Source organism: Periophthalmus magnuspinnatus, chromosome 16, assembly GCF_009829125.3.
Source record: "Periophthalmus magnuspinnatus isolate fPerMag1 chromosome 16, fPerMag1.2.pri, whole genome shotgun sequence".
NCBI lineage: Eukaryota > Metazoa > Chordata > Actinopteri > Gobiiformes > Gobiidae > Periophthalmus > Periophthalmus magnuspinnatus.
The window spans coordinates 19,337,168-19,348,312 of NC_047141.1; the positions used below are offsets into that span (position 1 = coordinate 19,337,168).

The 11,145-nt window shown below is 39.6% G+C and overlaps 1 protein-coding gene across 1 annotated transcript; it reads right to left on the reverse strand.

The window, feature by feature from the left end:
* Nucleotides 1-9,675: 9,675 nt before the first annotated feature.
* Nucleotides 9,676-10,853, reverse strand: eny2 (ENY2 transcription and export complex 2 subunit). Its single transcript, XM_033981185.2, has 5 exons — nucleotides 10,708-10,853; nucleotides 10,539-10,627; nucleotides 10,297-10,367; nucleotides 9,908-9,982; nucleotides 9,676-9,837 (listed from the first exon to the last, which is right to left on the reverse strand). The coding sequence occupies exons 2-5, from the start codon at nucleotides 10,604-10,606 to the stop codon at nucleotides 9,764-9,766; spliced, it is 288 nt and encodes a 95-aa protein (XP_033837076.1). The 5' UTR covers nucleotides 10,607-10,627; nucleotides 10,708-10,853; the 3' UTR covers nucleotides 9,676-9,763.
* Between the last annotated feature and the right edge of the window lie 292 nt (nucleotides 10,854-11,145).

Here is an 11,145-nt window from a genome sequence, read left to right on the forward strand (position 1 = left end):
GCATGGGCTGGGTGCATCTAGTCAGCAGAGCTTACATAGACACATGCACAGTCTACAGACAATTAATGGTGACTACTGACTAGTAACTAATAGTGTACACATATTACACATTTGTCAAAAATAAATACATCAGTGTTACCCCTGAACTTTAACCCAGGCTGCGATGATAACGCACTCTGGAGAATGCTTTGTGGTTTTTTGTAATAGGGAAATCTGAATCACAAAATATACAGCAAGCTTTGAAAACATGTGACGACATCAGTTTCTGTGGAATCTTTTAAAAAGCAGAAAGAGGGAAGCGGAGGGGTGTCACCAATTACCGGTACCTCAGTTACTGAAATTTTCCAAAGAAAATGAGGGGCTAATTGATGTTAATTTATAAAAAAACATACACATTTGACGATATTCAATAAACAGTTTACAATACCTATTGAAAGCCACATAAGCAGGTAAATAAAAAAGAACAGCAGCTTGTCAGAAAAGCAGTGTTATCTTATACTATTTATTACAAATAAAAGGATTTGAATATTTACTGTAGCAGATAGCCCTGTCGCCCTGTTTAGCAAAAGGCTTTGAGGCTTTGTTGCGACCTTAACTGATCCCTCATTGCTCATGTTAATAAACTGGCTCCCGGTTGGTGGTCCTGTGAGGAGCCACTGGGGGTGGGCGGGTCTCAGCAGCAGGACCTACAGATCTTTAGCCACACTCCTCCAGGCCTTGTGCATTCAAGCGGCCTGAGTTCTTGACGGTGTGACTGAAGACATTGTTCTCTTAATTGAGGTTCATTCTGGTAGCTCAGCAGGCTTTCCCCGCTCCCTCAGGTAAAACACAGGTGATTACAGAGCTCCGGACATGACAAGCCATCCGTCAAGACAGCAAGAAAAGTAACAGTTACGTGTAAAGAAGACTGCACTTATACTCGTCGGGGCACATAGATTTTTTTTTCCTTCAATTTGTTGATTAGTTTACGACTACTACTTACTCATTTTTACAGGTCCTATAATACACAAAACTGACTCTTGTGAACTTTAACCCATGTTCAGTGTTGTTACCTGCTCAAAAACATACTTGGAGTTGAGCTTTGTTTCATTCACACATGTTTGAGTAACACTTTATTATTAGTCTGTATACATCTCCAAAGCTCAAAAGGCTCTATTGCACCTTGTGATGTCATGCAGTGGTAGTTTTCATGTTAACACCTACCTTTAGTTAAGTAGAGATTGATAATTCCAGGTCTAAAATTATAAAAATTATTCTAATGAAGGTGTATGGAGTTTAAGAACACAGTGGAGCACTTCCTGTATTACCACATGACATCACAAGGTGGAACACAGTGTTTTCTGTTTGAGAGAAGAACTCTTAAAGCCTAAATATGCAGGGTTTGTGTGTTAAACATGTGTGTATGTAACAAAACACAACACTGGGTATGTTTTTGATGAGTAAACAACATTATAACATAGATTAGAAATAGAGTAATACAAGCCCTTTACCCAAAATAATCAATATATGGTGACAGATGGTTCTAGTTAGATAATATTTATGAATGAGGTGTATTATTGATTAAATTATTGTGACGTCCCAGAATGTTTTTTGGCAAGTGTTTTAGATTCTGTATAGTCTAGGTAAAGATAATGATTGTCAAAATACAATTATAATTATTTAGTCGACTCGTCATGATTATTCAGATGAATCGTTGCAGTCATATTAATTATTAGACAGATGTTGGAAATAGATTCTACTAATATTGGATTGAGGTGTAAATTCATCACAAGCCTACAATATGGTAAATTGGAACATATGTGTAAGACCTTTGCAACATACACTCATGTGCACACAAAGATTTGCAAATGGAAAAGGGGGAATGTAGAGCCAATAGTTTGTTTTTACCTGGAGCAGTCATTTGTCTTGGCCTGGGACCAACACTAAACCACTGTGTATGTTTCTATGGTCTCAGCGGGTTTCTATGTGCACCGCAGCCACTTACAACTGAAGAGGGAAAGGGCAGGTTTCAGTCCAAATCTAGGAATTGAGAATTATTATTATTATTTCCGCACACCTGAGAAAAGCTTGGCATTTTGTACATACTTAAGCTGTCTTGCTTTACTAATCCTCTTCCATGTACTCTCATCCTATCCTAACTATGGGCCTGAGGTGGGGTTCATGGTGGATAATAGGCAGTTAGTCTACACTGACTTAGACAACAATTCACTTTCACATCTACTCTTTCTATTCACTGAGGCAATTTAGATGTCTTGCATAGTTTAGGACAGTGTTAGGAAGCTGGAAACACTCAATAACATGTCTGTGAATTGAAGTCAGACCAAACTTTATGTTGTCGGATTTGTATTATATAATAGTAATTTCAATAACTTGTTTTTATTGTTTCTTGTTTGAACACTATATGTATGACCCAGAGTCAAACTTTTTGGAGTAACCACAACTAAGTAAAGAGCAGGAGGCAGAGACAGGGCATAGGTGAAAACTATTTTTTTCTTAGTACTCAGGATTGCTCAGTTCACAAATGAGGGGAAATTGTTATAACATGATTAAGAGCACAAAAAAATACATGTTCCTCATTTAATGGTTTTTACAACAATTCCAATTAATGCATACCATAAAAAAACACTAAGTTGGAATAAACTCTTACTACATATTTCTCAAATCCACACAATATCAGCAAAACAAAATGCTTCAGAGTAGAATTTACCACCTCCTTCCAGTCAACGGCCCCCATGGGAGTTTCCTGAATAGATCCCAGACTGCTATCTCTCCCTGACCTGCCAGTCCAGCGCCTTCACTGACCCGCAGCCTTCACACTCTCACTACAGTCACATCCTGGCCGTAAATCTCCAGTGCCTCCACTTCCCAGGAATGTCTGCTGGATGGGGTTGCCAAGTAACTGTTGGGGATTTCATGTGAGGTTCAAATGTTATCAGTGCTAAACAGTGTCATCTTTGGCCTATCTATTATCAGCTTACAACCCACATAAGGTGTTTTGCGGTGAGAAAAACAACGCATTTGGAATCATTTGGATCTACAATATAAATGAAACACACAAACACATGCCAGTGTACTCTTGCCAGTCCAAATATGAATAAATATTGAAACTTGGATTTGGAAATGTAACAGAAAGTAAATCTATAAACAAATTCACAAGGCAGATAACACCAAAACGGAACATTGTGAACTAAACTAAAGGGAGTTCTCAAAACTTTATCTTGTGATAGAGAAATTGCACTGCTGTGGTGTACCATGGGTCCTCACTGCCCTCACTGCCAGCTCAGTCCTTGTTATTTTGGCCCACGTCACCAGAGGGATAATATTCCCTACAACTGACGCATAGCCACACTGGACAATACTATCACAACGTCTTAAAGGTTCATGTCTCTGGGTCCTGGGTCCTGGTAAATACATTTCTGCGTTAAAACTCCAGTGTAATGCGTCTTCTCTTGTATCTCTCTTACACGTAGCATGAGATAACTGCCTTGTCTGAGTTCTACACGATCCAAATGGATGCAATAATTAGTTTCCTGGTTTCAATTTGTCAACCAGACATGGACAAAAGCTAAATCGCTTCATGTCCTCACATTACCTAGCATTTGGCACGGAGTTCTTGTGTCTTGTGTCTGCCAACAGTTTCTTTCACCCATGTCCACTCTAGACGTCACCCAGACATAAAGCATCTTCTCAACTATCAACCACTGTCAACTGTTTCCCTTCACATACATGACATCTGAATCTTTGAGTATATTTTGACATGCAAATGAGGCCTGGATTGGCTCGCTCCTGACCCCTCATGTAGACCTGGGTGGGCTCCTGAAATACCTCTCTTAATTTGACACGACCTGATTTGGAGGATTTCAATGTTATTGTTCCTCTTGGACGTATGCACTGTGAGGTCTGAAGCTTTCTGGTATAGGGTTGATGGGGGACAACAGTGCACCTCGCCTGAAGTAGTTAGGTAGTGGTGCAAGAGGAGGGAGGAGGCGGGGGAGGACGTTTTGGTAGTGCTCCACCCTGATTGTGTTAACCTCAAATCTATCGTCCAGAGGTGCCGCTCATGACAAGCTCTACATTTCCTCTCCTTGTCCTCTTGCTCCCTGCCATCTCACTATAGAGGAGTTGGATGAAGCTTCGTTTTGACAGCTGTGCTCTGAATGTAGTGACTGCGGTCTGGAGGGAAGGGTGTGTGCGTCTGGCTGCGTGGTGTCTTGATAGTTAGTAGAGCACTGTTTGGTGCATGTGCTGTGTCTTGATTTGAAAAAATTCAGAGCATGTGTCTCCAGAGGATGGGTCCTTAGGGTGAGCTCATGTGTCCATGATGATGGTAAAATAATAAATTTGATTTATATAGCACATTGTAGGCCAACAGTGTGTTACAACAGGAGTTTAGCTTTTAATGCAAACAGAAGTGAATAACTGCATTGTTAAGTCATTTGTTACAATAACTAGGTCAGGGCTGGTGTAGGGGCCAATTTGATATCTTCATGTAGATATTTTTTCCCCAGTTGATTACAATGACACTGTCAGACTATTTTTTTTAAAGAGATCATGAAAGTTAAATTTGTGTTGAATTAATCCATGTTTTCCACAGTGTGTACCTGTGAGAAAGAGAAGTGACCCCCCCCCCCCCCCACACACACACACACCACTTCTATCATTCTATCACAAGACTTTAAAATCTATAGTCATTTATTAGTGCGTATTCTTTTTTTTTTTATTTCAGTGATCCTTTTGCAGACTGACATACTGTAAATGTACTTTGTTTCCACCCAGATGTTTGTGAAACTCTGTGCACCTACACACAATGATTATTCTATAGATAATTAGATATACTTGTTTTGTTGAGGAGTCTATAACCATGTACGCATGAACTTCACCACACAAGTTATGAGTAACATCTTCGACCTTTAAGCTTTAATAAAGTGTGCACAGATTCCATTCACCTAATGATGTGGCAGCTGGTATAAATTTGGTCCTGACCGCTGCAGTGAGGGGAGGCACCGCGAGCATGGGAATAAAGCAAGAATGTGTAGTGGGTGCTAGGCAGCTGGTGGCTGAGCCTGGCTGGGTCGCAGAGAGCAAGGCCAGAGCAGCCACATGAGGCTCAGCTGATCCACACACAGTGGCACACCGCCCATTCTATATCACAATGTCTATAAAGTAGAGTACAGAAAGAAATATTTTGTAACTATTGGACATGCTGGGATAGGAACCACCATGAAGGTGATGCTAATTGGAACAGACATGTTGTTAATCATCTTAAAAGTTGTAGCCATTTGTTCACCCACCCAACGCGCCACACAATCTCCTGCATATTTAGTAAGGCAATAATCAGAAGGGTCAGCAGAGTTCCTCTCTCCTGAAGCAAGTGTTGACCATATGTTAATGGAACAGGCTCCAGCTCCAGTTAATAAGGAGTTGCACTATCACAGGCTCAGTAGACTTCTTGCCAGCAGAGAGAGCGAGAAGTTATTATGTCTTACTGTAACCGAATCAGCTGCACTTAGTGTCAAACTCAGCAGATGTATTACAGTAATCATATGAAAACACATGCATCAAATATATCTTTGATCTCAACACAAAGCACTTTTATCAGCTGATGTAGGATTGCATGCATTCTTCAGAAAGCATGCTTTCACCTGCACCTCTCCTTTCTTAATAAATTTAAGGCTTACATAATGACCAGAGGAGTGTGGAACTATTCCCAAATTAAAGTGACCACCCAATTCTGCTGTAACATATAGCCAAGATAAATCTACAGGACTGGCTGACCTGCAGTGACCCGCTGAGATGAAAGGGAGTATAAGTCTGCTTTTTAGAGCCCCACTTTCTCATAGGTCCTGTTTGGGTCTCGCCCTGTTGTTTCTGGGACAAACCGAACATGTGGTGCGCCGCTCTAACGTGTTCAAATCAGGAAACATTTTTCTTCTTTCCCTCCGAGCTTGTCTAAGAAGCTCATAAAAGCCCGGGACTTCCTGCGGACATTTAACGACATGGTGCGCATTGTCATCAACTGGGTTACATAAACACTTCCTGACATGCCAGCCAAAGGACATGTTCACATTTTATTCCTGTGATGACCCTGGGAACTGTAATGTTTTCAAATATAATATTTATCAGGAGTGATTCATCAGTCTGTGGTTGCCATGACCTCTTTGCGACAAGTGAGTGCTTCTAGATCAAGGCTCTTCATCCTCAGTTTGTTGACGCCCTCCAGTGGCTAATGTGAGAGCATGCAGTTTGGCCTCTTCTACTCAAAACGACTTTACTAATACCAACAAATGAATCAGTCAAACACAAGTTTAACTCTGTATTCTCCGATCTGTAAAACTAATACTCTGAAATCAGCCTCCTGATAAATTTGGCAAAAAAAATGTAGTCATCTGGCCTTGAGAGAACCCTCACCAATAAACAATGAATACAAATGACAACACAGTGCAGCACAATAAGGGGACGAGGCTGTAGAAATGATGCTAGGCTCTATTCCAGCCCCCAGACTGATTCATGGCTGTGATAATTTCCAAAATGTCTCTCCTCACTCTTCACCCCGATTTTAGGATTGAAGTTCTCTAATCTAAAAAAAACCCCAAAACATTGCCAACCTTCTCTAATGCTGTTCAGAATTGATTGCAGAGTTATACTGATCTAACTTCATAAAGTAATCTCACAGTAATGGATTCTGTGCTGTGAGTATAACAATATGTTTAATTACGGTGACTCGACACTTTTTGGACTCCCAGATTATTAGTAGTTGCCATGTAACAGACATCCTCTCTTTGTGGAGGCATCCTGAGAGCGCAGGCAGTATGCAGACACCACTCTGGAGGCTGTTATTGTTGTGGAGCACAGACCACTGTGTTTGGGGCACTCCAGCTGAGAGGAGAGCACCTACAGGGCTTTTCCCATGATGAAAGCGCCTGTGGTTGGCCCAGGCCTGCAGAAGAGCACACCTCCCATCCCCTTTACAAGTGCCCCCAATCTTTCCCCCAAATCATGATCTAGCCTGTAAATTAGTATAGCAAGAAAAACAGGCTCTGTAAGATGAAACTAGGTTTGTGTGTGTGTTGGCGTACAACTCCAGGGAGACAAGAGAGAAGAAGCAGGCTGTAAATCTATTGGAGTCCACTGATAGTGCCTGTTTGCACAGCCACTGCCGCTTCCTTTGATCAAATGGCTGGGGGAGCGGGGGTCGTGTGGCGCTGCCGAGTGTCAGCTATATATTACACTCCTAAAAGTGATTACTGAAATTCTTAAGTGAAACCATTCTGCTGCCAGGGTGTGCTCTAATCCCCTGCAGTGTTGTCTGGAGCAGAGCTGGGGCCTCTCTGTGGATCTCCCCTCTTCCCCACACTTGTGTTTTCTATCACAGGCCTAAAAGAGCCCCCAACTTTGGAAACATAGCCTATCCAGTTGCACTTTCTCTACGGTACAGAGTAACAAGCAGGAGAGAGGGAGGTTAGAGTAAAGGTAGTGCAGGCAGCAGAGGTATGCACACACTTCAAACACTGTAGCAGCAAATGAAAGGTTAAACATTGGACAGGCAGTATGTGGCCCCTACATCAGGAACAGGGTAAACAATGTACAGATTATGTTTCCCTGTCAACATATGAAGACCCCCCATCTCCCCATCTGTGTGCACGTTGCTGTAGGTAGAGCAGTAACACTTTTACAGATGCCAATTCATTCTCATCAGTTGGATAATGATGCAATGTTGTTTTACTCAATAGAAAAACAACCATTACATACTGTGACAATTCCACCAGTTACGACTAGTAGCTAATCCTCTCCAGCTTTTTTGTGCTTCAGTAAAATAGCTTATAAAATAGAATTGTTGTTCAATGCAGCACAGGATGCAACAACATTGAATTACAATAAGAAAGAATTATGTGAAGTCATACTCTATGAAACTTTATACTCATTGCTGATCATTACTGAAGATTGTGCTGTGTTAACTTTGGCAGAACGGGTCTTGGCTGTCACACTGAAAAAGGGATGATGTATTTCCTTATATTTTATTTGCATGGCGCTACTGAGAGAAAAAAAAGTGAAAAGCCTATAAGGTAGAGTCTGATGCCAGAAATAACAATGAGATGTGGTCGTCAGCTTCATTAGAATGGAGAAAAATGTCCCCAAGAGGCTCTGTCTGGACAGAGGTGGGTAATAAATGTATACTTGTGCATTCATTATTTCTAAACAATTGTTGTAAGAGTTTTATCACAATGCAGTACTTGTGCTGGCACACATAAATAGGCAGAGCCTTAACCTGCAGGATGCAAAGAAGTTTTTGTTATTAAGAGTATATGGACAAGCCATGTTTCATGTGCAAGCTCCTTCAAACTTCACTCACTTCAGAATAAATAAGCATTACAATTGTAGATCAAATCTATATTTTATTTAAACGTGTCTACCTCATATCTGGGACACAGTTAGCTTACGTTTACTGAACTGAAAATCCAAATCTTGATGGTTTCTTTAAAAGACGTGAAATGTATTGTAAACCATAAAATTAACAAATTCTTAATTTCTTAATTTTACACTACATTTAAGAAACATGGGGTTGAGCACTGGTGCAAGTGTCCATAAACTCAGCATGAGGAAATCTATCAGGCATGGTTTTCACACATGTTGGGCCAACTGCAACACATCTTGAGAATTTGTAGTTAGGAACCCCTTTTAACCCCAGTGTGCTTATGCAATACTATGCCCTTTCCTTTATAAACAAGAAATATAGGCAATAATATATGAGACAGAAAAGCCTAAGAGATGTCTTAATAAATCTGAAACATCAGATTAGCTGTTGTAAACACAGAGATTTATACTGTTCTGCAACAGGTCCAGGTCTTCACCTACAGTAATTCATTTGTACAGCTGTTATCACTTGAAACAGGTGCATGTTTATCCCTGCTGTGCTTTGGGTCTATATTCCCTCTATAGTTTTAAAAGACAAGTCACAGACATATGTTTTCCATATTTTTTATGAGCAGTGTTACTGGAAAAGAAGTGTTTATAGTCATTTTAGTTTGCTACTAAAAATGACTGAGGAGCACAAATGGAAGCCAAAATATAGTGACATCGCTTTTGGCTGTGTCCCTTATTGACACAGGTGCTGTGACAGTGATCCAAAAGGAGTGAAGATCTCAACACACTGACAGTTGCACTGGTGTATGGAGGGGTTTATGTGTGCAAAATACTGAAACTTAACAAAAAAGAATGAATGGATCTAATCTTAATAATTTGATCTCCAAAGCCTCTTTTTATACAGATTCGTCTGGGTATTATACAGTTCTATGCTGGTCCATGAATGAGTGAAAAGGTTACAGAGCAAGAGTATTTATCTGTATTTACATCTATTGCATCATCAATAATTTGGAAAAACTGCTGTGAACAGCAACAATAGTGGTCAAGGTATATGGCATTAACATTGTGATATAATAGTTAAACTTAATATTAATAACAAAATCCCCGAGTCCGGGCTAGAATCAAACCATTGCTCAGAGTGCATCTTTCTGTGAAGGTTGTTTATTATCTAAAAAGATTTCACTCATATATCATTCTCTCAACAAAAAAGGCCACTTTTATCTATTTAATCTATAGGCTATAATATTCAATTTGAATTGAGACTGTATAATACTAATACATGAGGCAACTCCATAGATATATAATCTAAAGTCATATAAAAAATGTACAACAAAGCATACTGCTAAAACAAGTGAAAAGTTCTAAAAATCAAGTAAAAACAAATCAGCAAAAATAGTGTGGCTTATGAGGCGTGTTGAGACAGAAAGGCTCTTATTCTGTGGAGAAGCTCTTTCTTGACACTATCAGGCACCATCGCTACAAAAAGGCAGAAAAGAATACGTATTCAAAGTCTGCAACAAATATTTTTGGAAAACTAAAGTGTTACCTCTTCCTTTGGGAGTAATCTCTGCCACCAGATCCTCCACAGTCACATGCTCCAGGCCCTTCTCTTTTATAACCTCTACAAAGTAAAACATTAATTGACTTTTAATTAAAAACAGAGATAATACAAGACAACAAAATAATACAAGAAATATATTTTCAAGTTCATGGTGAGCAAATTATGATTTAACTGCTGCTGCAGACCATTACTCTTAAACCTGTTTATTTTATACTGTACTCTATACCACTCAGCTAGGCTATAGATATGACATTTTATTGCAATATTTAATTTTATTGATTTATTTTTTTAACAGAAACTTTCAGAAAATAAAATGTATATGAAAACCAAGTTCTATATAGGCTTGAATTTTAAGTCAAGAGGTTACTTCATACCTTTGCAATGAGCCTTCATCTGATCTTTCCATCCACACTCTGTGAGTTTGGCTCTCAAAAGTTCCTTGAGTCTTCAGTGAAATTGTTTAGGGGTTAGCAAATATGTAACTGGTATAAAAATCTTAAAAAAACATTTCATTTAGAAGCAGTGTTAGTTTCAACACTGATTTAAGCTTAGGAGAACTACTATTTGTGGTACATTTTGCTTTTCAGTAAACACTAAAGACTAACATAGACCTCACCTCTCTCGTTCACCCATCTCTGTCAGCTTCTGGTTCACTGTTGCCTTCAGTCTAGTATCTTTGTTCATGTCTCACCTGCAGGTTTTATACTACACACACAAACAACTTAAAATAATACACTCCAAGGACAAGACATGTGTTTACTGTTGAATAGAAGCTCCAGACTCACCGTTTGCTGCGCACGTGGTTAGTCCGTCTTCCCTTAATTTTAAAAGATACGCGCAAAAAATGCCAATATACCAATATAACAGATGAGCTTTGTTTGAAAGCGTCTATAACTGTGTTCATCAAAACTGCCTCTCATACCCTCCACAACTTTGAGAGATGGTGCTATCGAGTATACAGTCCGACAACAAACAACAAGATGCGCAATGGTTCCGAGTCTGACACATGGCGCTGTAATGGTCAAAAAGAACCACACGATGTCTCTATTTACCTGTGAAGACACACCTAGTTCACCACACACAATAACACAATATTTTCTTTCTAAAATGTCATCTTTGTTTGACTTATACAACGTTCAAATATCATAATTGGTTTACACATATGACGGGGAAATGCGCGCTCAATTAGACTAAATAACGATCTAAACATATTTAACTAGATA